This window comes from Cucumis sativus, chromosome 3 (genome assembly GCF_000004075.3).
Source record: "Cucumis sativus cultivar 9930 chromosome 3, Cucumber_9930_V3, whole genome shotgun sequence".
Lineage (NCBI taxonomy): Eukaryota > Viridiplantae > Streptophyta > Magnoliopsida > Cucurbitales > Cucurbitaceae > Cucumis > Cucumis sativus.
The window spans coordinates 18,267,181-18,295,083 of record NC_026657.2 but is presented as its reverse complement, the minus strand read 5'-3'; the positions used below and the strand labels follow the sequence as shown (position 1 = coordinate 18,295,083).

At 35.6% G+C, this 27,903-nt stretch overlaps 3 protein-coding genes and 1 long non-coding RNA gene across 4 annotated transcripts; 1 reads left to right on the top strand and 3 right to left on the bottom strand.

Moving 5' to 3' along the window:
• Positions 1-12,519: 12,519 nt before the first annotated feature.
• On the top strand, positions 12,520-13,282 carry LOC116402425 (leucine-rich repeat extensin-like protein 5). Its single transcript, XM_031881672.1, has 2 exons — positions 12,520-12,740; positions 12,837-13,282. Exons 1-2 carry the CDS (start codon positions 12,668-12,670, stop codon positions 13,280-13,282), a joined length of 519 nt encoding a protein of 172 aa, XP_031737532.1. The 5' UTR covers positions 12,520-12,667.
• A 1,540-nt stretch (positions 13,283-14,822) lies between these two features.
• On the bottom strand, positions 14,823-23,810 carry LOC116402424. Its single transcript, XM_031881671.1, has 3 exons — positions 23,065-23,810; positions 17,886-17,918; positions 14,823-14,989 (listed from the first exon to the last, which is right to left on the bottom strand). Exons 1-3 carry the CDS (start codon positions 23,771-23,773, stop codon positions 14,823-14,825), a joined length of 909 nt encoding a protein of 302 aa, XP_031737531.1. The 5' UTR covers positions 23,774-23,810.
• A 175-nt stretch (positions 23,811-23,985) lies between these two features.
• LOC116402423 lies at positions 23,986-24,471 on the bottom strand. Its single transcript, XM_031881670.1, has 2 exons — positions 24,413-24,471; positions 23,986-24,281 (listed from the first exon to the last, which is right to left on the bottom strand). Exons 1-2 carry the CDS (start codon positions 24,441-24,443, stop codon positions 23,986-23,988), a joined length of 327 nt encoding a protein of 108 aa, XP_031737530.1. The 5' UTR covers positions 24,444-24,471.
• Positions 24,472-25,392: 921 nt separating this feature from the next.
• Positions 25,393-26,151, bottom strand: LOC116402543. The gene is made up of 3 exons (XR_004214975.1): positions 25,946-26,151; positions 25,728-25,806; positions 25,393-25,647 (listed from the first exon to the last, which is right to left on the bottom strand). It is a non-coding gene; the product is annotated as an uncharacterized LOC116402543 (long non-coding RNA).
• Between the last annotated feature and the right edge of the window lie 1,752 nt (positions 26,152-27,903).

Here is a 27,903-nt window from a genome sequence, read left to right as displayed (position 1 = left end):
AAATCAATATTTAAAATCAATTTTACTACCAAAACACTAACCAACGGTTCCAAGTCTTCATCCGCCAACCACCAACGGCGCCAAGTCTTCATCTACCAACCACCACCGGCGTCAAGTCTTCATCTGCTACCTGTGAAGCAACTGTCGTCGGGTGCCTGTCGTGAATCGAACCGAAGACGCCAGATCCAACCTGTCGTGCGTGCTTCTCTCCATTCGACCAAGTCGTATGCACCGGTTTGCTCCTTGGAGTTAGCCACCCGTGTGCTGTGCGTCAAGCCTCTTTCTCATCTTGTCGATCGATCGTGAGGCAGCACGCGCGTCTCCTTCCAGCCGCGCATTTCCTCTTCTTCCAGCAGCGTGTTTCTTCTTCCAACCGCGATTCACAAATCGACGTACACTCTAATCTGTTTGCACGATTGTTTTTGTTTAGAGTCGATTGTCGCTACCCTATTTTACTAAGATTCATCGAAGTTTTGTTGGTAAATAAATTCAAGTTATGGGTTGTAGTTGTTTCAAAACTAATTCAATTGTTATGGTTGGATTAATTGGTTAAATTGTTAATTGGTTCTTGAAGGTGTTGAAAGTAACGTTGACTTCTTTGGATTCACGACCAAATTGTAGAAGTGTTGGAGTTCAATTCGCCATTATCTTGGTCTTCTTCGTGGGACTTTGGTTCAATTAAGGACCTTAGGTAACGTATAGGTAAGGGTTCCTACTATTGGACTCAACAATGAAATTGAGATGTATTGTCTGCATGGACCCCACTAAACTGGGATGGACTGACTGATATGCAAATCTTATATTTAATTGACTGTTTAGCTGTATAAAATTTTGTTGAAATGAAATGAACTGAATGATACGTATACTTGGTAGGTTATAACGATTGAACTGATTAAGTTATGGTTTGTTGGTTGTTATGTTAGGGCATAGGTAGTGTCCTATAGTTGAGGAACTAAATTGGATTGACTGAATTAAGAATAGCGATGCTTGTGTGTATATTTATTCATTGAGGAACCGTTATAATAATGTTGACTAGGTGTTGGATTGCATAAATTGACTGTAAACGTGTTGAACTCAGAAAATGAAATAGTGGTAGCTTGAATTGCAAAAATTTGACTGATTGATTAAAAATGTTAGATTGTGACTGAGGGAAAACTGTTAACTTTATCTATAGGGTAGTGTACCTTGCAGGTGTCCTACGGGATCACCACCTGTTGTGCATTCTTTGGAAGCACTAGACTGATATGTGTTTTCTGTAGAACACTAGACTGATATGTACGTCCCTCAGGGCGTTAAACTGATTATGTGTGTCCTACGAGATCGCAAGATTGTGACTGTGCAGGAAGGAAGCGTGATCGCCATAGAGGACATTTAAAATTCGTTTCCGCTTAGTGATTTACTGTATTGTATTGTTTTGTTTTTGTACTTGAGACTGTTTAGAAAATTTGAGGTTTAACTGTATAAAAAGAAAACTAGAAAATCATAAGTCTTTTTTTGAAAGTTTTGGTTATTTTAAACAGTGTCCAAACATAAATTTTGTATTCTTAAGTTTCTAAATTTAATTAAATTGGCACTTTGTGAAAACTCAAGTCTTTGTGGTTAATTTAACGATTTTTGTTTAGTTAGAAAAGTTGGGTCTTTACATGGCTAAAACTCAATTATTTTTTATGTTTGCTATTTTTTTAAATGTACTCCATTATTCTGTCATTCTCACAGTTATCTCATTAAAAAATGGGTCTTTTCAAAATTATAAGAGTGGCAAAATATTTATACTAGAACAATTTCAAAAATGAAAAAAGCTCATTGGCCCACAATGAAAAATACAAAAAATGTCTCATGATTAATTGTCATTCAGCTCACGTAATATATTTGGAAAACAATTGTAATTTAGATTTCACACAATTGTTTACGTTTGGCACACGATTGTTTAAATTTGGGTAGACAAATCTAAACGATTTTTTTCAAGATTTTTTGGTATACAATCTTTTAGATTTGTCCCACGATCGTTTACATTTGACACATGATTGTTTAAATTTGGGTAGCCAAATCTAAACAATTTTTTTTCAAATTTTTTTTGTTCACGATCGTTTAGATTTAATAGTTTAAATTTGACTACTCAAATCTAAACAATTTTTTAAAGTTTATTTGCTACGATGGTTTATATTTGATTAGTTTTGGATTTGGCAATCTAATATGTTTTTTTTTCACGATCTTTTATATTTTGCAGAACCAAATAACAAATTGAACTTTTTTTAAAAAAATTGCATAATAAGAGAAAAATACGATGGAAAGGAAAAGAAAAATTGCGTCAGACAAATGATGAAAAGGAAGAACAAATATAAATATTTAAAAAAACTGCAAAAGAAGAAAAAAACGATGGAAAGAAAAAAATCGCAAAATTAAAGGGGAAGATGGAAGATTAAAAAGAAGAGCAAACATAAAATATTTAAAAAAAATGATCAATTTTATGAATTTTTTAAATGAACCGCAAAAATTTTGTCGATTTGTTATATTTATGAAAATTAGTCATTTAATAAAAAAAATATTTAAATTTTACTAAAAGAAATTGAAAAATGGAGAAAGTTTAGTATAATTTAACGAAGAAAAAATGAAAGTTGGTGTTTTGAGTCTGGAATTGATTAAGAGATAACCGTAAAAATGACAAAATAATAGAGTAGAATTTGGAAAATAGCAAATTTTAAAAATAATTTGATTTTTAGCAAAATCGCGTAAGGTAGATTTTTTTTGCAAATCTTCAACCGATTTTACCCCTTGATAGTCTGCAACTCATTTTTTTCAGTTATAGTATATTTGTGCAACGTAAAATAATAGAATATAACACATACAGTGTATTTGCATATCATTCAATTTTATAATAATATTAAATAGATATTTATGTTTCGGATTGATCTCATTTAACCAATATAGGCTAGATTCATGCCTTCAATTTATACAGATTATCGGATTTGTACACTTCAAATCAAATGCTTAACAAATTATTTTTAATAATATCTATTTATTTCACACTATTTAATTCACACCATAAAATCATTGATAATATTATTCCTTCAAGGTACGTTTCATAACATTTGCTTAATGAGGCCAAATATCATATATAGTGTATTTGCAAACTACGGAAAATATTAACAATGATATTTTCGGAATTGACAAGATTTTCTCAATATCCTCTAATTATATGCCTATAATTCATAATACTTTTTGGATTTTTAGTATTTCAATCAAATTAATTAACATTTGTTTATTTAATTCATAAAAATGTTTAATAAAGATTCCTCTAAAAAATTGCTAAAAGATTTTTTATCGTTCCTTATTCGTTAGATTTCATAATATTTTGAATTCAAATATTATAAAATCTAATCCCTAAAACAATGACAATCACCGATTCAATATTTTTCGTATGATTTATATTTCAAATTATTTTTAAAAAAATTATTAGATAACAAATAGTACGTATGGTTAATATAAAAAATGGTTATGAGAATTTTAACCAATCCCGAGTCATTATATTTTATAACTACTGTAGATACCGTATTTTGTCCTATATTTATTTATTATAAAAGAAAAAAGAAAAGAAAAAGAAATTAAATTTGAATTTGAATTTGAATTTGAATTTGAATTTGAATTTGAATTTGAATCTTAAATTTATATTTTAAAAACAATAATAATAATAATAAATACATTTAAAAATAAATAATAAAAATAAAAATAAAAGGTTTGATTTTCCTTTCTATTTTTTCTCAACCATCCCTTTTTCTTCGTCATCACTCTCCCACTTTCTCCCACTCTATCACTTTCTCCCACTCTCCCACTTTCTTCCTATTCCTCTGTAGTCTGCACTCCATCTCGTGATCTAAAAAAAACAATGGAGCTTGTCCTATAAAAAGGAAAGAGGAAAAAAGAAAAGGGAGGATCTTTTTTTTTTTTTATTATTTGGAGGATTTAGAAAGAGGTGAAGAGTGAAAGAAGATCAAAAGGAATAACCTTTGGTATTGAAGGGCAGACCTGCTGGTAAGTTTTTTTTTCTTTTTCCTCTTCTTATTCTTATTTAATGATTTTTTTTTCTTGTTTGATATACTGCTTTTAATTATGAACTATCGTGTTCATCATTTTACCATCATTTAACATGTTAATTTTATTATTTGTATCTTTCTTAATACTGAGCATTCTACCTTCCATTCTATATTAAATTTTTTATTTTTTATTTTTAAATATTGAGCATCTGTGTTAATTTCTTTTTAAATATTGGGTATCCATTCTGTTCTGTGTTAATTTCTTTTTAAATATTGGGTATCCATTCTGTTCTGTGTTAATTTCTTTTTAATTGCTGGGTATCCATTCTGTGTTAATTTCTTTTTAAATATTGGGTATCCATTCTGTTCTGTGTTAATTTCTTTTTAATTGCTGGGTATCCATTCTGTGTTAATTTCTTTTTAATTGTTGGGTATCCATTCTGTGTTAATTTCTTTTTAATTGTTGGGTATCCATTCTGTGTTAATTTTCTTTTATTACTAGGCATCCATTCTGTGTTAATTTCTTTTTAATTAATTAGCATCATATATTTGTATTTGGATACTCATTCTTCATTGACAACCCATTTTACCGTTGATTACTTATATCCATATGGCATGCCTTAATAATTATGCATAATTAATCAATTAGCCTTCTGTATTTGGTAATACTAATTCTTTATTGGCACCCATTTTACAGTTAATTACTTATGTCCATATAACATGCTTTAATAATTATGCATAATTAATCAATTAACATCCTGTATTTGGTAATACTCATTTTTCATTGGCATCAATTTTACAGTCTTTGTTAATTACTTTATCCATGTATCCATATGGCATACTCCGTTAATAATTACTGCTATCCATATAGTATCCATGTTAATAATTATGCATGATATAATTAAATTTTGGCAACAACCATTTTTCATTTGGCCTATTAATTAATTAGCAACTTGTATGCGACATTTTCATTCCCTCATTCTAATTATTTGCATGATGTATTAATTAATCAGTATGCATATGTGGCTATAATTATTTGATATTCATTTTGGTGTGATTATTTATTTGCAATATTATTTATTTGCATATTGGGCCAAACCTACTTTGGCATTCAACTGTTAATTATTATTTGATATCCATTTGGCCCTCGTTTAATTATGCATTAATCAATTATTTTGCTGTATTAATTAATTATCTTGCATCCTACATTAATATCTTTTACATTTTGCATATATTATCAATGTATTTATTTTATCTCAGCATATTACTTCTAAGTATTTTTCAAATTTCATACTGTTTTGCCATTGTTATTATTCTTTTTTTATTTAAATATAATAATGTAAATTGGAGAAAAAGTATTGTTTTTTATGGATTTTATAATTTAAAATCCATAAATACATGAAATTTTTCCGTTTGAAATTTAATTAATAGATTGTTTTTTTTAAATTAACACATTTCATATTTTAAATGAGACTGAGTAGTATTTTCTATGAATTTATTAATTCTAGATATATGAAATTTTTCATTAAACACCTATGATAGAGATTAAAATATCAAGTTTTGGTATCTTAATATTCTTAAGGTGAATAAAAATCTTTTAAAACAAAAATAAACTTAATTTTTCTAATGGCTCCTATGCCACCATAATCATCAATTCATGCTTAGGTTTTACTTTCTTCGATATGAATTGATAAACATGGGACATTTAAACAAAACCTAAATAAAAACTTTGTTTTGTGAACCTCTATAATTTAATTTAAAAGATAAAATTGGGTAACCATTTTTTGGGTGTTGTAGGGTGCTAACACCTTCCCTACATACAACTGACTCCCGAACTTAAATCTCTGAATGTACGCAGACCATTTTTTTTTTTTCCTTTTTTTTTGGGTGACCAATCACACCCTAATATGGTTGGTGGCGACTCCAAAACTATTTATTAAAATTAAATAAACGGGGAGGTCGGCCGCTCCGCGTAGCGATCACGTCGCGACAGCGTGGCGACTCCACTGGGGACATTGCAATGTGTAAGAGAGTCAAGCCAGTACATTTTTATCTTTTATTCTTATTATATTATATATATGTTGGTTCACTTAATTATTTTTTTTTTATTGATTCATATGTAATATTTTGTACTATGTTATTGGTACATTTTTTTTCCAACATGCATTTACACACACTCACAAGCCCTCTACCCGGGCTACAACCTTATAGGACTAGAATTGAGGATGGAGTAGTGTTGACCTTCGAGGGGTTTCGACTCCCGTGTAGGCACATGAAAAATCCTCGCTCAGATTAATTCTTTTGTTATTTCTTAAATAACATTAGAATAAGTTTGAAGACCTTTAATTTCTAAGAGTTTAGATGATACCAACACCATGTCAGTTTCTTTTTGACATATTTTATCCAAAAGTCAAATATTCAAATTATTTTTATTTATTTATTTTAACAAAGTTTCACATTTTCCTAAAATTTTAAATAATACATATTTCATTTAAAAAAAAGAATTTCAATAACAGTATTTTCTATATTATTATTATTTTGAGTTTGATATTTAAATTTTATTTATCTTAGTTCCCTAGAAATTGGGTCATTTGGCTTCATGCAATACTTTAAAGAAAGTAATGTTTACATTGTAGAGGTACATGAAAACCTTTATATATTCTAAAATTAACTAAATATTAAAAAACAATTAAGCTAAAGTACATAAAATTCTTATTTCTTTTCTTTTCATGTTTTTTCTTTTTTTTTTTTATTTTTGATTTTTGATTTTTGATTTTTGATTTTTGATTTTTGATTTTTAATTTTTAAATTTTAAATTTTAAATTTTAAATTTTTTAATTTTTTCTTTCTCTTTCTTCCCTTGCTCTTTAGTCTTCAAAGTTTTCAAAATAATCAAAGTAAAACATAGCTCACCCTACTCCAATTCATCATCCTTACAATACGATGCATAAAAGTCGAATCGAAGAAGAACAAGATAAAGACATGGATAAAATGAGACAAGATATTAATAGTCTTGGGGAACAAGTTTCAAAAATACTGGAATTGCTTTCAATAGGAAAAGGAAAAGTCGTCATAGAAACAGCACAATCAAGCAATCCAATTCAAGACACCAATGATCCCATTTATCCCCCAAGATTTATGTCACGCCACATGAACGTTACACAGTCTCAAACTGCTCGACACTATGTTGCTATGAATCCACTTTTTGATGTTCCACCTCCTGTCCCAGATATAGAACAATTGGAAGCTCAGGCTAAAATTCAAGACATAAGGCAAAATGAGAACACTTCGGCTAAGCAAAAACTAGATGTTTTGGAAGAAAGATTGCGAGCAATTGAAGGGACTGATGTTTATGGAAATATAGAAGCAACACAGTTGTGCTTAGTGCCAGACTTGATCATTCCAGCAAAGTTTAAAGTTCTCGAATTTGACAAATATGATGGATCATCGTGTCCAAGGAGTCATCTTATAAGGTATTGTAGAAAGATGACAATGCATATTGGTAATGATAAATTGTTGATCCATTGCTTTCAGGACAGTTTGACTGGTCCAGCTACTCGATGGTATATTCAATTAGATAATACACACATTCATGTTTGGAAGGATTTAGCTGATGCATTTCTAAAGCAATATAAACATAATATTGATATGGCTCCAGATCGTTTAGACTTGCAACGTATGAAGAAGAAGAATTCAAAAACTTTAAAGAATATGCTCAACGATGGAGAGATATGGTCGCGGAGGTTCAACCACCATTAACAGACAAAGAAATGACGTCTATGTATATGAATACTTTGCGGGCTCCATTCTATGATCGAATGATTGGTAATGCTACAACCAATTTTTGTGACATTATTGTTATTGGTGAAAGAATTGAATATGCGATAAAGCACGGGAGATTAGCAGAGGCTTCAGCTGAGTATGAGGGATTAAAGAAAGGAACAACATCTAAGAAGAAAGAAGATAAGGTTCATGCATTTGGTTTTCCTAATTTAGGGAACCACAAATCAACTTTTGGCCAAAGAAAACATGACCAAAGTTTTCCTTCATATATAAGCAATGTTTCTCATGTCCCACATAACAACTATGTACCAACTCACTCTTTCTCTAGAGCCCAAAAGCCTATTAATTCAAACTCTTCTCAACCATTTGTACAAGGTCAAAGTAGCGAGACCAACTCAGATACATGACAATTTGATCCAATTTCCATGACATATACAGAACTTTTACCTCATCTAATTCAAAATCGACAGTTAGCTCCTATCCCAATGAATCCTATACAATCTCCTTATCCAAAATGATATGATTCAAATGCTCGATGTGATTATTATGCCGAAGGAGCAGGACACTCAATTGAAAATTGTTTGGCTTTAAAAAGGAATGTGCAATCTTTGATTAATGATGGATGGTTAAGCTTCAAAAAAGTTGGTGAGAAGCCGGATGTCAACAACAATCCACTGCCTAATCATGAAAATCCAAAAGTGAACATTGTAGATTGCTTTGTTTCAAAAGTGCAAAAATGAAGGAGAAACAGTTTATGCATGTCCACCTGATTTCGAGCTTAATACTTGGGATGTTGTAGATATACCTACATTTTCAAAAGAATTTCAAGAGTAATGATTAAGCTTTTATTTGTCAAATTCCTTTTATTTTATAGTGGCTCTACACAAGGCCACAATGTTTTATTTGCTTTACAATATGAATGTACTGTTTTATTTGTTATTTAATGAAATCTTCGCATTTTCCTTTCGTTCTTTCCAACTTCTTCTCTCTGCTTTCTTTCTTGCATCTTGCAAATTAAACACAAAAGTCCAAACTTTTTCATAGACAACATTCATAAGAACGAAGATGTTAGTAATTCCAGTTCTACCCTTGATACCTTAATATACACTATGGAATCTGACAAAGAGAGTGACGATGAAAATGCTGGGAGAATATCCTCAGAACTGTTAAGATTAGTAGAAGAAGAAGATAAGGTCTTAGGTCCTCACCAAGAGCTAGTTGAAGTAATCAATTTGGGTTCTCAGGAGGAATTAAAAGAGGTAAAAATTGGCACATCAATGACCAGTGAAACTCGAAAAAAAATAATCAATTTGTTACGTGAGTACTCAGATATTTTGCTTGGAGTTATCAGGATATGCGGGGTTAAATACGGATATTGTAGTACATCGTGTTCCTTTGAAGCCAGAATGCAACCTAGTAAGACAAAAGCTACGTAAAATGAAGCTTGATATATTGTTTAAAATAAAAGGGAAGTACTTAAACAATTCGAAACAGTGTTCCTCACAGTCTCCAAATATCCTGAACGAGTGGAAAACATTGTTCCAGTATCCAAAAAGCAAACAAAAAGACAGAAAAGTGAGAATGTGTATGGATAGAGATTTAAATCGAGCTTGTCCAAAGACAACTTCCATTTACCTCATATCGACATGTTGGTGGATAACACTGCAGGATACTCAACTTTCTCCTTCATGGATGGTTTTTCAGAATATAATCAAATTAAAATGACTGAAGAAGATAAAAAAAAAAAACAACATTCATTACCCGTTGGAGAACATTCTGCTACAAAGTAATGCCTTTTGGTTCAAAAAAATGCTGGGGCAAATATCAGTGAGCAATGGTTACACTTTTTCATGATATGATGCATAAGGAAATAGAGGTGTATGTTGATGATATGATTGCAAAATCCAAAGCAAATGAAGATCATACAACTATACTCCAAAAATTATTTAATTGGTTGAGAAAGTATCAATTGAAATTAAATCCATCCAAATGTACATTTGGGGCAACCTCGGGAAAACTGTTCGGATTCATTGTCGGTGAAGAAGGGATCAAAGTAGACCCAGATAAAGTGAAGTCTATCATGGACATGCCATCCCCTGAAACAGAAAAAGAAGTTCGAGATTTTCTTGAAAGACTAAATTACATATCCAGATTTATCTCGCATTTAACTTCAACCTGCGAACCAATCTTCAAGCTTTTACGTAAAAACAATCCAAGAAAATAGAATGAGGATTGTGAAGAAGCTTTCAACAAAATTAAGCAGTATTTGCAGAGCCCACCTGTATTATAATAAGCCATGGTATTTTGATATCAAGCAATACATAAATTGTAGAGAAATATGGAGCTTCAGAGAATGACAAGCGCACAATAAGAAGGTTGACCATGAACTTTTTCTTAAGTGGTAAAGTTCTTTATAAAAGAAACCATGATATGGTACTCCTTCGATGTGTTGATGTGGAAGAAGCAAAACAAATTATGACAGAAATTCCTGAAGGAATATGTGGAACACATGCGAACGGACATATTATGCCTAGACAAATACTTAGATCTGGTTATTATTGGACAACGATGGAATCAGACTGTATAAAATATGCAAGAGAATGTAAAAAGTGTCAAATTTATATGGATAAGATTCATGCAGCAGCATCTCCATTGCATGTCTTGTCAGCACCATGGTCGTTTTCTTTATGGGGAATGGATGTTATTGGACCTATTGATCCTAAAGCCTCAAATGATCAACATTTTATTCTTGTGGCGATTGATTACTTCACTAAATGATTAGAGGCAACATCTTACTGCAATGTTACAAAAGGAGTGGTGCTCAAGTTTATCAAAAAGAGTTGATCTGTCGTTATGGTCTACCAGAGGGTATTATTACAGATAATACCAAGAACCTTAATAACAAAATGATGGACGAACTTTGTGAGAAATTCAAGATCAATCACAGAAATTCGACTCCATATCACCCCAAGATAATGTGGCAGTTGAGGCAGCCAACAAAAATATTAAAAGAGTCATTGAGAAGATGACAACAACATACAAAGATTGACATGAAATTTTACCATTTACACTGCATGGATATCATACATCAGTTCATACTTCAACAGGGGCAACACCATTTTATTTGGTTTATGGTATAAAAGTTGTCCTACCTTTAGAACTTAAGATACCTTCATTGAGAGTTATCATGGAAGCTAAGTTAGATGAAGTTGAATGTCGTTATGAGCAGTTGAATTTCATTGAAAAAAAAATGTTTGGCAGCATTAAGTCACAGACAACTTTACCAAAGAAGACTAATGCGAGCATACAATAAAAAATTGCACCCTCGAAGTTTTTGAGAAGGAGATTTGGCATTAAAAAGGATATTTTCATTTCAAAAGGATCATCGAGAAAAATGGACTCCTAATTATGAAGGTTCGTTTGTGGTGAAAAGAGTTTTCCAGGAGGAGCTTTGCTTTTAACCAATATGGATGGTGTTAAGCTAAAAAAATCATGTGAATTCAGATTATGTTCGAAGATATTATGCGTGAGGCCTTTTCATAGAAAATTTCGTAGTGTTGAAAGAAGTCAAGGGTATTTCTAGGAAACTTACATTTAGTTCTTAGAATGTTATTTCATATGTATAAATTGTCCCTTACCTCCTCTCTTTGTACTCCTATTCCAAGAATCGTTGTTATCTTTTCATTTCTTATCATATTTATCAAACACTTCTTTATTTGTCAATCCATTCTTTCATCTTTTTTTTTAAATATCATCAACTTATAGTAAACATCAATTTATTCATTAGTCTATTGTTCTATCTATTTGTTAATTAACAATGATTCAGTACAACTTATTGTATTTGCAAACCAAGTAAAAGCTATGATTTTCTCTTGTTAAGACTTAAGGAATTGTAGGTGTTTACAAGTCCGGACAAATTTCTCTATGATTGTGAGTTGCTGCAATTGGAAGTCTGAATCCTAAAGGATTCATGTTTTGTGAAGTCCAAGACGAAAACAACATTATGTCATTACAACATAGTACAATCTTTCGCAGTTTGGATTCATTTGTTTGATACGAAGAGAGGCGAGTTCGACAGCTTAAAAGGTTCTCGTGATACATGTCTTATTCTATCCTACGACGATTATGCTCATAAATTGTTGATGATATTGCATTTTTTCAATATCAATAGAAGATGAGAGATTCAAGCCATAGACCTACGAGCGATAAAATTTACTTCTTTGTAGAGTATTGCTTGTTTCGATGGTTTTAAGACAACCATCAATAATTAATTCATACAATCTTTTCTTTTTTCCTTTTTCCTTTGTTTCTTTTTTTTTTTTTTTTTGATTAAAAGTTCCCAAAAATTTACTTTTTACTTTTAAAATTGTTTTTAGGACAAATTGGAGAGGCGGAGGAATTGGACGATGGATTTTTTAGTTCTCAAAATGCACTGATATCCATTGACATAAACTGTTAAAACTACCATCATTAACTAAGATTTTGTGTTTTTTTTTACAGAAGGTTATTGTTGGAAGATTTATGGTAATACGAGCATATGAAATTATTTTTTTCACGGATAACTTCTTTTTGTTATTCTCATTTAATTTCTCTAAGTAGTAATTAAATTCTCTTAAGCACGATATTGGATGTTTTTAGATGAAAGTTAAGATTGTTGAGTTTTAGGCATTAAAATGGACCACTAAAACTGCTTGGGTATAACTTTATCAATTTCAATTTTATTGAGTTGCGTACCGATTATGATTAAACTATAATTCTTGTTTTGGCCCACAAAGCCATCTTATATAAACCCTTCGTTCCTCCATCCATTTCCACAAGATTAATCTTCTATTCTCCATTTTCTAGTGACCAATATGGAGAAAACACAAAGAATTTATCTTCTTTTTCTATCGCTTTTATCCATAGCCACAATGTCACATTGTCGTGGTACGTATACAAGAATATTATTTTCCGTTTGTATATATATACATATACATATATCACGTATGCATGTATTCTAATTCTTTGTTTGTGTATTTACAGTGTTGCTTCATGTTGACCCACAATCTGATGTTGGCGGACCTCAAATGGTCATTCCACCCCCTCCGCCACACCATCATCTTGATTCCGATGTTGGTGGCCCTCAAATGGTCATCCCACCACCTCCACCGCACAAACATCCACAATCTGATGTTGGCGGGCCTCAACTGGTCATCCCACCCCCTCCTCCACACCATCATCTTGATTCTGACATAGGTGGCCTGCAAATGATCATTCCACTCCCTCCACCACACCATCATTTTGATTCAGACGTTGGTGGACCACAGATGGTCATTCCACCACCTCCACCACACCATCATCTTGATTCCGATGTTGGCGGCCCTCAAATGGTTATCCCTCCTCCTCCACCGCACAAAAGCTTCCACAATCCGATGTTGGTGGCCCTCAATTGGTCATTCACACCCCCTCCTCCACACCCATCATCTTAATTCGGACGTTGGTGGCCCTCAAATGGTCATCCCACCACCTCCTCCGCACAAACAACCACAATCTGATGTTGGCGGTCCTCAAATGGTTCTCATTCTCACCACCCTCCTCCACACCATCATCTTGATTCTGATGTTGGTGGCCCTCAAATGGTCATTCCACCACCTCCTCCCGCACAAACATCCACAATCTGATGTTGGCGGGCCTCAAATGGTCATTCCACCCCCTCCTCCACACCATCATCTTGATTCTGACATAGGTGGCCTGCAAATGATCATTCCACTCCCTCCACCACACCATCATTTTGATTCTGATGTTGGCGGCCCTCAAATGGTTATTCCCCTCCTCCTCCACCACATGACATTCACCTTTAAAATAGAACATCGTTGATAATCCCCCAATGGTCATCCCACCGCCTCCCCCTCTATTATGTTCCATCCACAAAGTAATGTTTAGTGATATCATAACGATAATCCCCTACCTCCTCTATAAAGCAACTTTTATTGCATCCAATTCGATCACAACTTTAGATGTCTGATTCATTTCTTGTCACTTCCCTTGAAGTATTGAGCATAATAAGCTAATAATAATAATAATAATACTTACTATTATAAATATTATATGTCCATGCATATATATAGTGTATTTAGAAACAAGCTTTCACTCCCCGTTCTAAAACTTCCCTCTTTAAAAAGATGCTGGTGTCAGCCTACTCGTTAAAACATGCTTTGAAAACGTAAGATTAATAACACACCCTTTTCAAGAGTAAAGTATAATAATGTTGACAACACCTCCCATAAAATATGAGGGAACAACACCTGAAAATGTAGTAATTTCTACTTCTATAAAATTTGAAACGGAATTCAGATACTACATACAACTAGTGTCTCACCACACACATTCACATCGAATCAAAACTTCAAGTACAATATAAGGTGCAAACTACTTATTACATACATAAGTATTCAAACTAATTAGGGATCTTCCAAAACACAAGTCCACATTGTCTCTCTAGATGAGACTAAACCACAGTGATGAATTACAAAAGTTTAAACTATACACACAAAAAAAAAAAAAAAAAGAAATTGAAGATCTACAAGAACGACTAAGCTGAAACAAAGCTTGGTCCTGGGTTGTTACTTGGGAAGGGAGAGAAAATATTGAAAAATAAGCGAATGCTTAGTGAGTAGCAAGTAATTTGATACAAATACACGTAAAAATATGCTTCATAAGATGTGTAAATACGCATCGATAAATAATGTATTAAATAAAACATTATAATCACATTTTCCCCAATCAACCAACCAACCAACCTGTAGCCAATCCGATCATGGAAAGACGTCTAAACATACGGCCAAGAGTAGCACGCACATGATCAAGGAATCATGCAGCCACAACTGGGTCACACATATTTAGTACCCGCCACAATAGTAACATCCATCTAATTCGACCACGATAGCATACTAAACACACGACCCAGAATAGCTCACATGTGATCCATAACCACAAGGAAACACGTGCCCAAACGGAGTCCACGCATTATTAGCTTACCACAGTAACAACATGAACCCGCTCCTTTGTGTAAAAAAGACACCCACCATGGGTTATAATAGGCCCGAAGCCATATCTCAATTCTCCTCCCTCCATATCCTCACCTAGGCTCAGGTTCTCGGATCTTCGGTCACGACCTCTTTCAGCCCCAGAACCTCCTGACAACCATAGGTGACACTACGAAAATACATTTACGTAGCCTACGAGTAAAATCACCTTAGTACATTGGTTTTGTGGTTTGGAAACCAACCTTTACATTCCATTACCATAAACCAACATCTATAATTATGTTTCATACTTTTTCCAGCAATTTAAAGCTAAAACAGAGTTTTCTTAATAAACAAACCAAACGTCCTCATCGATAAAACCAAAGTAAACAATTTTCGTATCAAATGTTTGAAAGTAACCATTCATAGTAAAAAACAGAACTCGTTCTGCGAGGATTATACGCTTACCCCAATTTCGTTACTATAATTTAAGCTATTTATTTTATAAAGGCTTAAATTCTCATTTTCATCTTTAATTTATATCAAACCCTACATATTTTAATTTAGGCTAAAATTATACTTTTTGAACGCTTAGCTTCAACTTAAAAGTCTTAACACCATAAACAACCAACATAAATCAATCTTAGTGGTCTTTAATTCCATACTTTTCCAGTAAGTTTCAACTTTAGAAGGTTAAATTCAACTAGTCATAAGTTCTTCAATACTTAAATAGAAAATTATGTATTTTATATCAAACTCTTCATTTTGGAACCTTCTACAACTAAGTTGAAGAAATTGAAATGAGATTCCTGATAGGTTAACACACAATTCGATCGAAACACGATAAAGCAAACTCACATCTTTTTGCTTACTTTCAATTTTGATCCTGAAATTTAACCTACTTCTCGTCGTTTTTAGTTCCTGAATTCTTCATGAAAAAGCACTACAACAAAAATGGTCTACTACGACAGTTATTTTCTGTCGTGAACAAAATCTGTGATAGTTATTTACAGTCGTAGTATCCCCTGTTGTGGAAAGTCCTTCCATGACAGTTTGAAAATACTGTCACAATAATTTTTTTCATAACAGAAAATAAATGTTAATAATTACTATTTTATGACAACAAATAACTATCATATTTTATTTTAGACAACAAATAACTATTATCATTTGCATATTAACGACAGTTACAAAAATGTCCCGAATTCGTTCATTATGACATTTTTTATATTTCAAGAATATGTCAATCGTGATAGTTTTTTTAAAAATAAATATCATCTTTTTATATTGACGACAGTTACAATAATGTAAGGAATTCGTATATTAGGACATTTTTCCCTTGTCAAGAAAAGTTAGATTAAGCTTATAAACACTACTTTCACTATGTGTAATTCACCAACTTCTTTTAATAAAGAAAACGTTTTCAAAAGGACAAAAAGCATGTCAAAAGTGAGAAAGCTAAAATAGGTAGTTTTTTACAAACTTCATTTGTGTTTCTTTTTTTTTTTTTAATATGGCTTAGGATTCAGATGTATTTTCAAGGAAGGTGAAAAGTTCACACAAAAGTTGTGAGAAAATAAGAACAAAAGGTTATCAAACAGATATTAAATAAGGTACGTAATTTCCATATTAAATATCTCAGGTCTTCCATGTCAATTTCAATGGTTGCACACCATAAACTAATTTACAATAATCCTTATTTTCACTTCACACAAACAACTTTATTTGGATACTGCTCAACAAAGCTGCAGTGCAAGAACACTAACCAAAAGTGACAAATTCAATTTCCTATTTCAATGAAGTAAAGTTTTCCAATTTTGAGCAATGTAAATACTAAGATCAAAATAGAAAACAAACAAGATTGTCTTTTAATTCACATTATGCCACTAAATGTCCCTTATACATACCATTTTTCTTCCTGAGTAGAAATTTGTGTCTTTAAATGCAACTGAAAAACTGGATTTCCACCACCAGTTTTATCGGTTCATGATTAGATTTTGTGTATGGTTATAATTCTTCGTTCTGCAGAAATGCAAACTTATTCACCAGAAAATCCTAGAAAAAAATGGCTTCGGCTGGCAATCCAACATGACTCACTAAAGTATTCATTATATCTTGGACTCTCTCAACCATTACCCACTCATCCATGTGTTCATTAACCAAGGTTCAATAACCAAGGAAAGATTTGACATGTATCTATCATCTTATCTCAGAAAATATGCAATTTATGTTTATAGTCTTATAAGATATTTAACTATTGAAGAGAAGAACTTACGTGAAGATTTTCCATGAGGCAGTGTTGTAATCATTCTCATGTCAAATGTTCAAGCCACCATTACTAGTATCATGTCTTCAGCAAAGATATAGAACAGTAATTGACCAGAGTAGTCCTTGCGTATTAATAGAGAATAGAACTCCACATATCAATATAGTAAACAAAAAACAAGAATTAAATAATAATGATCAATATTTTTCAATTAACATACTTGAATGCTATTTCAATTTAATTGCTCAACATAAAACAAAACAATATGGAAAAAAATAATAACAAAAACAAGAAACCAACTCTCTCCCTTTGAAATATGAGAAGGCAGCAAAGACATGGAAACAGTTAAAAACTTGGATTTTAGTGCAACACGTTCATTTCACCATTTCCCATTTTCTTCTTTACTATGTTTGCTTGTTTCTTGGAAATTTTTGATTTCTTCCTTTCAAACTCCAACATTTTCTTAATCCTTAAAATCGTTGTCAAACTGTTGTAGATCACACTACTACCAAACTTTTTAGAGATTAATAAATATACTGTAACGACCCAACTTTTCTGGGTAAGTCGAGGTCGTTAATTTTTTTTGACAAAAGACTTTGGTTGATACAAATTGAAACATAAGTCAATTTAAAAACAAAACATGTCAGGCCTGATTTTCAAATATTCAAAGAAAACTTAACAATAACACTATTTACAAATAAAAGTTTGTAAACTAAGTTTTAGTACATCTTAAACCTTAAAAGAAATCATAAGCGGAAGCAAAATAACACATTCCCTATGGCAATCACGCTTCCTTCGTGCCCCTCGCCGGTTTGCCACCTTTATTTCCTTTGCCTGAAAATTAAACATAAGAAGGGTAAGTATAACAATACTACTCAGTAAGAGACCCTCTACTGGCTCGTCAGGGGAAAAATAAATTGTTAAAGTTCTATTGGGACACCCTGTACAGTCGCAGTCTTGTGATCCCGTAGGATACACATCTCAGTCTAACGCCCCGAGAGACGTACATATCAGTCTAACGCCCCGAGGGACGTACATATCAGTCAAATGCTCCCGAAGGTGCAAAATAAATTGGTGGTCCCGTGGGACACCTACAAGGTAAACATTCCCAATACAACCTAACAATTTATCCCTCATTCCATTCAATCCATCTTTCAGTTACTTCAAAAACATAAAGTTCTTTTCTCTCGTCCTAACAGTCAACTTATCTCACTTTAGTCATATGTCTGTCAATAATATACTAATACGTCAGTCAATCAAACTATACAGTCAATACACCCCTCAGTTCACCAGCACAAACCACAGTTCAGTATAATCCACATCCAACCGAAACAAATTCACTAGTTCACATCCAAATCTTTATACAGCACAATCTATTAAATATCATCATGTACACATAAGCATAATTTCAGTCATTCACATGTATACTTTCGGCAATCCACATCAATTCACACATCAATGTATATATATATGTTTCCAGTCAAAATACAACATACACTAAACATTTAGTCTGCAACCCAACAAACATGTACATCTTAATCATCATCCATACAGTCCAACACAACTCAAAACTTTAGGTGAGTCCAGTAGAAAGTCCCTTACCTCAAAGTTGGGGAAGCTCCTTAATCAACTAACGTCCTCGAAACAATCCTAAGCACAACAACACAAAATTCAATTACTTCCACGATACATATCTCACTTACTTTCCTCAACGTAAGTTCCAACTCACCGACATATTGGCGAACTGAACCCTCACAATCATCACAACAATTCACAAATTGGTTGTGAATTTAAGGGAGCCCAACATTACTCCCAACACCTTCAAGAACCAATTAACAAATTAGCTAAACATTCCAACCATAACACTTGAACCACTTTGAAACCAATTACCATTCATACTTAAGTTGTTACCAACAAAGCAACCTCGATAAAATTGTAAAACAGAGACAGCAGCACACCTCAACGCACGACTGTCGGACTCGCAGCAAAAATCCTAAGTGTGGGTCGGTCAGCGGTCGGCCAAAGGAGACGTGGCGGCTGCCTCAAAATCGATCAACGATCTGACGCGGTCGGAGAGTCGCGCGGCAGTGCAGAAAACAGAGGAGAACGGAATGGGCGGCGGCTCGAAACAGAGGTTGCGCGGCAGGGCTTCACGAAGACAGAACCGGCGGAGACGGTTGCAGAACCGTGGCTTCGACGGAGACAGAACCGACTGAGACGGCTGGGGCAGCGGAGAAAGAGAGCAACGGTTGCAACGGCGGAAGGTCTTGCGGTGCAGATCTGGACGGAAAGTTACGCGGCGGCCGACGGTTACAGCGACAGTTTTTGATCGAAGAAGAAAGAAAGTGGGTTCGGCTTCGGTGAACGGAGGAAGAAACAGATGTTGCGGTTGAGTTCGGCTCGATCTGGCGGAACGGAGAGGAGAAGGGATGGTCAGCGGCTGCTTGCTGCGAACGGAAGGAGAACGCACGGGGAGGAAGGAGAAGAGAGAAAAGAAAAGAAAAAGAAAAGAAAAGAAAATAAAAATGTATATATAATATATATTTTTACCTTTGGGACTTTACATTCTTCCCCCTTAAGAATCTTTCGTCCTCGAAAGTTCTAATCCTGAAATAACTCTGGATAACGAGTCCTCATCTCTTCTTCTCGCTCCCATGTCGCCTCTTCAATTCGATGATTCCGCCACAAAACCTTTACTAATGGAATGCTTCTATTACGAAGCATCTTTACCTCTCTAGCCAGAATCTCCACAGGTTGTTCTACATAGCTCAAATGCTCATCAATCTCCAAGGGTTCATAGTCCACTACATGAGATGTATCGGCCACATACTTCCTCAACATCGAAACATGGAAAACATTATGGACTGCAGAGAGTGATGGTGGTAATGCCAAGCGATACGCCACAACACCAACCCTCTCTAAGATCTCAAATGGTCCAACAAAACGAGGACTTAACTTCCCTTTCTTCTCAAAACGCATAACACCCTTCATAGGTGCTACCTTCAAGAATACCTTTTCTCCCACATCGAACTTAAGGTCTTTTCGCCGTACATCCGCATAACTCTTCTGTCTACTCTGCGCTGTTTGCATACGTGCTCTAATCTTTTGAATAGCCTCATTAGTAGACCGAACTAATTCAGGTCCCATCAATCTATGTTCACCAACCTCACTCCAACAAACAGGGGTTCTACAACATTTGCCATACAAAGCCTCAAATGGTGCCATACCGATGGTAGCCTGGAAACTGTTGTTATAAGCAAACTCCATCAAATGTAGATGAGAGTCCCAACTACCTGGAAACTCTATAACACAAGCTCGTAGCATATCCTCTAAAACTTGGTTCAAACGTTCAGTTTGACCATCAGTCTGTGGATGAAAGGCTGTACTGAAATCCAATCTCGTACCCATAGCAGTCTGAAGTCCCTTCCAAAACTTGGAAGTAAACCGTGCATCCCTATCAGAAACAATCGATACAGGCACTCCATGCAGTCTCACAATCTCAGTTAAATACAACTCTGCCCACTTACTAGCAGTATAAGTGGATTTTCCTGGTACAAAATGTGCCGATTTCGTAAGCCTGTCTATGACAACCAAAATCACTGTGAAACCCTTCAGGGTCTTAGGCAGCCCTGAAATAAAATCCATCGACACATTCTCCCACTTCCACTCTGGCACACTTAAGGTTGTAACAAACCTGCTGGTTTCTGTCTAGGTGCCTTAACTTGCTGACATACTAGACACTTACTAACAAATTCCGCCACTTCCTTTTCATATTCCGCCACCAATAAAATCGTTTTAGATCCTGATACATTTTCGTGCTACCAGGATGCATGGAAAATGGGGAATTATGGGCTTCATCTAGTAAGTCAATCTTAACTGTACTGTTCGCTGGCACACACATAACGTCTCTCAAACATCAACCCACCATCAGAGGATATGGAGAACTCATCAGTCTGCCCTGTTTCAACAAGGCGACGTCTCTCCATCAAATAAGGATCATTACTCTGAGCATCAACAATCTTGTGCCTCAGAGTCGGTTGCACCGTTAATTGAGCTAGCTGTGAGGTGACTCTCCCCACAGACACTGCAATCTCAGCTCTCTCCAAGTCTCGATGCAATGGTACCTGTCTAGTAATGAGTGCTGCCGAATGTGATACTTTTCTACTAAGAGCATCAGCCACCACATTCGCCTTACCAGGATGGTACAATATCTCACAGTCATAATCTTTTACCAACTCGAGCCACCTTCGCTGTCTCATATTCAACTCCTTCTGAGTGAAGAAGTACTTTAGGCTCTTATGGTCAGTAAAGATTTGTATCTTTTCACCGTACAAGTAATGTCTCCATATCTTCAATGCAAAAACCACTGCTGCCAACTCCAAATCATGTGTGGGGTAGTTCTGCTCGTGACTCTTCAACTGACGAGAGGCATAAGCAACCACCTTACCTTTCTGCATCAAAACACAACCCAGTCCTTTCTTGGAAGCATCACTGTAAATCACAAAACTTCCAGATCCATCTGGTACAGTAAGGACCGGTGCAGTAACTAACCTTTGCTTAAGGTTCTGAAAACTATCCTCACAAGCTGGACTCCAAACAAACGGAGTTCCCTTCCTTGTCAACTGAGTCAAAGGAGTAGCCAAACGTGAAAAATCCTCCACAAACCTCCGGTAGTACCCTGCTAAACCCAGAAAACTACGAACCTCACTAACTGTAGAGGGTCGAGACCAACTGGTAACCGCTTCTATCTTTGCAAGGGTCTACTGAAACTCCCTCACTGGAAACCACATGACCAAGAAAAGCCACCTGCTTCAACCAAAATTCGCACTTAGAGAACTTAGCATACAGTTTATTGACTCGAAGAGTCTCTAACACCTTATGTAAGTGTTCCTCATGTTCGGCTTCAGTCTTGGAATAAACCAAAATATCATCAATGAAGACTATCACAAAAGTGTCCAAGAAATCCTTAAACACCCTGTTCATCAAATCCATAAATACAGCAGGTGCATTAGTCAAACCAAAAGACATTACTATGAATTCATAATGTCCATACCTCGAACGAAAAGCAGTCTTAGGAATATCACGGTCTCTAATCCTCAACTGGTGATAACCTGACCGTAAGTCAATCTTAGAGAACACCGTGGCTCCCTGTAACTGATCGAACAAATCATCGATTCTGGGTAAAGGATATCTGTTCTTGACTGTTACTTTATTCAACTCTCTATAGTCAATGCAAAGACGCATCGACCCATCCTTCTTCTTCACAAACAATACTGGTGCACCCCAAGGTGACACACTAGGTCGAATAAAGCCTTTGTCAAGCAATTCCTGTAACTGTACCTTCAGTTCTTTCAACTCAGCAGGAGCCATCCTATAAGGGGCTCTAGAAATAGGAGTAGTGTTTGGCTCCAACTCAATGGCAAAATCAACCTCTCTATGTGGCGGTAGTCCTGGAAGATCTTTTGGAAATACATCTGGGTAGTCTCTTACCACAGGTTCTGAAGTTAAAGAAGTCTCACCTTCCCTAGTATCCACCACACTTGCCAAAATACTCCAAGTACCCTGGTTGAGTAGTTTACTAGCTTTCATAGCTGAGATTACTTTAGGCAGTACTACTGTTCCTACCCCTTGAATTTAAAGCTAGATGCAGTAGGGGGACTGAACACAACTTCCTTACGAGAACAATCAATACTAGCATGATTAGTAGCTAGCCAATCCATACCTAAAATTACATCAAAGTCACGCATATCTAATACCAACAAGGTTACGTCCAGCACACGACCAGCTATCTCAATTTCACATGCTTTAATCTTTTCCTTAGACAACATAATTTCTCCAGACGGTGTAGACACTGACAAAACATAGTCTAAGGGTTCCACCTCTAAGCATGCATGCGTCACAAAAAGCGATGAAATAAATGAATGAGAAGATCCCGAGTCAAACAAGGTCAAGGCAAAATGCCCTAATACTGGTAATGTACCTGTCACTACTGTGCCGGCCTTCTCTGCCTCTGATCTATTAGTGGCAAAGATTGTACCCCGCTGTGGAGGTCTCTCTCCCTGACTGCTCGATCCAGCCCCAGTAGATCTCAAGGGACACCTATCAGCCATGTGTCCCTCTTGCTTGCACTTATAACAGACTCTCGTTCCCATCAAACAACGACCCAGGTGGCGTTTCCCACACGTATTACATACTGGCCTCTCTCGAGTAGTGTCTCCTGCACCGCCAGAACTCTGCTGGAAACTGCGAAAAGGATCGCTTGGTCTCAAGTTCCTCTGAGGAACTCCTATAGTTCTCTGCTCTACTTTTCTCTTTTGACCCGACGACGATCCCTTATTAAAGCTCCTTGGCTGTCTTTCATCCTTCCCAATGCTCATATCCACTGCCAGACGCAGTGCTTCAGCTTGGGTAGTGGGCTTTAGTGCTCGCACAAAGCCCCTAATTTCATCCCTCAATCCCTTGACGAACCTATCAGCTCTAGCCTGCTCATTACTAACAAGCTCAGGGGCAAAACGTGACAGCATATCAAACTCCTGGTCGTACTCCTCGACTGTCATATATCCTTGCTTCAACTCCAAGAATTCCTGGCTTTTGGCGTCTCTAAGGTTAGCCGAGAAAAACTTGGTATAGAAGCAGTTCTTAAACTGATCCCAGGTAATCTGCCTCACATCTCCACCTAGCATGCGCATTGTAGTCCTCCACCAAATAATGCCTCTGTCCCTCAGTAGAAAAAGCAGCACACTGAACTCTGTGCTCCTCGGGACATCTCATGTAATTAAATATGGTTTCCACAGAGGACAACCACATTTCAGCTTTAGTAGGATCCTCCAGTGACCCATCAAACGTCTGAGGGTCATACTTCCGAAAGTCCCTCAAATGTTTCGCCTCAGCAGAAAGTTGGTTAGGTAATTCTTGTGGCAGGAGGAGCTGCTGGTGCAGGGGGAACCACAGGTGCAGGTGGGACCGCAGGTGCCTGCTGGTTTTGAGCTATAGCTGTCATAAGTTCTGTAAACCTCTGCTCCATGTGAGCAGACAGTGCATCAAACTCAACGTGAGTCACGGGTGCAGCAAGAATTTGTTGTTCAGCTTGACCCTCAGTAGGCTGATTACGACCTGCTCCTCTACCTCGGCCTCCTGCTCCTCTACCTCGGCCTCTACGACCTCCTCTACGTACTTCTTCCCTTGGCGGCATAATTCCTATTATCCACCAACAACACTCTTTAACAAAATCTTAATCATAAACATAAGCAAGTCTTTATCGTCATGCAATCTAGTTTAATTTAGGCAAGGTCATGCAAATAAACCATACATATAAGCATCAAGCATACCTGACGAGAGACGAAGGGTCGCGTTAGCCATAGGAACACAAAAACATAGACTTACATCGTAAGTCAATCTACAGAACCTAAAACTTAGGCTCTGATACCAACTGTAACGACCCAACTTTTTTGGGTAAGTCGAGGTCGTTAATTTTTTTTTGACAAAAGACTTTGGTTGATACAAATTGAAACATAAGTCAATTTAAAAACAAAACATGTCAGACCTGATTTTCAAATATTCAAGAAAACTTAACAATAACACTATTTACAAATAAAAGTTTGTAAACTAAGTTTTAGTACATCTTAAACCTTAAAAGAAATCATAAGCGGAAGCAAAATAACACATTCCCTATGGCAATCACGCTTCCTTCCTGCCCCTCGCCGGTTTGCCACCTTTATTTCCTTTGCCTGAAAATTAAACATAAGAAGGGTGAGTATAACAATACTCAGTAAGAGACCCTCTACTGGTCTCGTCAGGGGAAAATAAATTATTAAAGTTCTATTGGGACACCCTGTACAGTCGCAGTCTTGTGATCCCGTAGGATACACATCTCAGTCTAACGCCCCGAGGGACGTACATATCAGTCTAACGCCCCGAGGGGACGTACATATCAGTCAAGTGTTCTGCAGAAACACATATCAGTCAAATGCTCCCGAAGGTGCAAAATAAATTGGTGGTCCCGTGGGACACCTACAAGGTAAACATCCCAATACAACCTAACAATTTATCCCCTCATTCCATTCAATCCATCTTTCAGTTACTTCAAAACATAAAGTTCTTTCTCTCGTCCTAACAGTCAACTTATCTCACTTTAGTCATATGTCTGTCAATAATATACTGATACGTCAGTCAATCAAACTATACAGTCAATACACCCCTCAGTTCACCAGCACAAACCACAGTTCAGTATAATCCACATCCAACCGAAACAAATTTCACTAGTTCACATCCAAATCTTTATACAGCACAATCTATTAATATTATCATGTACACATAAGCATAATTTCAGTCATTCACATGTATACTTTCGGCAATCCACATCAATTCACACATCAATGTATATATATATGTTTCCAGTCAAATACAACATACACTAAACATTTAGTCTGCAACCAAACATGTACATCTTAATCATCATCCATACAGTCCAACACAACTCAAAAACTTTAGGTGAGTCCAGTAGAAAGTCCCTTACCTCAAAGTTGGGGAAGCTCCTTAATCAACTAACGTCCTCGAAACAATCCTAAGCACAACAACACAAAAATTCAATTACTTCCACGATACATATCTCACTTACTTTCCTCAACGTAAGTTCCAACTCACCGACATATTGGCGAACTGAACCCTCAACAATTCACAAATTGGTTGTGAATTTAAGGGAGCCCAACATTACTCCCAACACCTTCAAGAACCAATTAACAAATTAGCTAAACATTCCAACCATAACACTTGAACCACTTTGAAACCAATTACCATTCATACTTAAGTTGTTACCAACAAAGCAACCTCGATAAAATTGTAAAACAGAGACAGCAGCACACCTCAACGCACGACTGTCGGACTCGCAGCAAAAATCCTAAGTGTGGGTCGGTCAGCGGTCGGCCAAAGGAGACGTGGCGGCTGCCTCAAAATCGATCAACGATCTGACGCGGTCGGAGAGTCGCGCGGCAGTGCAGAAAACAGAGGAGAACGGAATGGGCGGCGGCTCGAAACAGAGGTTGCATGGCAGGGCTTCACGAAGACAGAACCGGCGGAGACGGTTGCAGAACCGTGGCTTCGACGGAGACAGAACCGACTGAGATGGCTGGGCAGCGGAGAAAGAGCAACGGTTGCAAACGGCGGAAGGTCTTGCGGTGCAGATCTGGACGGAAAGTTACGCGGCGGCCGACGGTTACAGCGACAGTTTTGGATCAAAGAAGAAAGAAAGTGGGTTCGGCTTCGGTGAACGGAGGAAGAAACAGATGTTGCGGTTGAGTTCGGCTCGATCTGGCGGAACAGAGAGGAGAAGGGATGGTCAGCGGCTGCTTGCTGCGAACGGAAGGAGAACGCACGGGGAGGAAGGAGAAGAGAGAAAAGAAAAAGAAAAAGAAAAGAAAAGAAAATAAAAATGTATATATATATATATTTTTACCTTTGGGACTTTACATATACAATTCAATTCAAATTTGGGTTCAAGCATTTTCTTTCACCAAAGCCCCAACATTGAAGTTCCAAATTCGGGTTGATAGTTCAAATAGATCTGAAAATTCAACCATGAAAAGTTAGTGAGTAAATACCAAACTCAAGGCAGGAAGTTTCTAATAATTACACTAGAATTGTACCAATAGGCTAACAATAATAACAAACCATTATTTAGACTGCATGAGTTGCAGCCAAATCCTTCCACTAGAGATTTGTGCAATTAAAGCAAATGGGTTGGATTCTAAAAGTCCATTTCCAGTTCAACAGTCAAAATATGCTTAAAACAAATTGTATAAAACAAAGCCACAGTCCACATCTCTCAGGCATATTCACAAACACCTTCCATACGCAAATGGTGGAGTTTACATATTACACTTGCTAAAAAGTATTTTTAGTAAAATATAAAATAAAACATAAAATGTTTTACTTCTACCTTTTTGTTCTCCCGCAAAGTGAAAATAGTGAAAATAGCAAAAAAAAAAAAAAAAAAAAAAAAAAAAAACCCCAAAATTTCAATAATAAAAAATGTAGAGAACATTTTATGATATTCTCAACATTAATAGATAAACAAACAATTTTCAAAAGAACATGTAATTAAAAATCAAAATAAAATGGAAAAACTTAAAATAAGAAAGAGTCTTGAGTATATAAAAGTAAGTACTAACCTTTATATAGCGAAGAAGTCGAAATGCCAAAAGTTAATTAATTGAAGAGTGTAAAGACAAAAATAAAGCAAAATTAACACCAATGCCAAAAATTAAGTATTCTAAAAATACTAAAATAGAAGGATTGAAGCAAAATTTGAAGTTAAAGAAATTCAATTAGACCCCACAAATTGCACTACAAGAAAAATGACATTCTATGACATTTGTATACAATCCAAATTAAAAGAAGAACAAAAAAACTGTCACAAATTGTCAAAATGCCCATTTTTGGCGGGAAAAGATGAAAATTTTCGGATTGGCCAAATTTATGACAGTTTTTTAATGCCATAAATCTATGACATTTTTTAACTGCATTAAATAGTAATAATAAAATAAAATTTATTTGTTTTAAGTTAAAAGAATGGAAAGAAAGAAAGTAAAGGAAAGCCCCTAAATTTCGAAAACCCTCCCCCTCACTGCAATCTTTCTCAATCTCTCCACTGCCAACGTCGGTGGCTTCTGCGACTGAGCGCTGACCAGCCAAACGCACCGCTACCACCTCTCATCGGCGTCTTCTCCCTCACTCTCAGGTTTTCTTTTCCCGTCACGCGTCCGTGGCTCCATTTCGACTTCATCCTATTTTTACATTAGATTCAGGTTTTGAAGGATTTTAT

Coding starts and splice junctions, on each gene's coding strand:
- LOC116402425 (XM_031881672.1), top strand. CDS start 12,668: ATGGAGAAAACACAAAGAATTTATCTTCTTTTTCTATCGCTTTTATCC. Junction 12,741..12,836: donor CACAATGTCACATTGTCGTG/GTACGTATACAA, acceptor GTGTATTTACAG/TGTTGCTTCATGTTGACCCA.
- LOC116402424 (XM_031881671.1), bottom strand. CDS start 23,773: ATGCGCATGCTAGGTGGAGATGTGAGGCAGATTACCTGGGATCAGTTT. Junction 17,919..23,064: donor GGCCGGCACAGTAGTGACAG/GTACATTACCAG, acceptor TTTAATTTTCAG/GCAAAGGAAATAAAGGTGGC. Junction 14,990..17,885: donor AGGTGGCAAACCGGCGAGGG/GCACGAAGGAAG, acceptor TATGGTTGTCAG/GAGGTTCTGGGGCTGAAAGA.
- LOC116402423 (XM_031881670.1), bottom strand. CDS start 24,443: ATGGCTAACGCGACCCTTCGTCTCTCGTCAG. Junction 24,282..24,412: donor GACCCTTCGTCTCTCGTCAG/GTATGCTTGATG, acceptor GGTGGATAATAG/GAATTATGCCGCCAAGGGAA.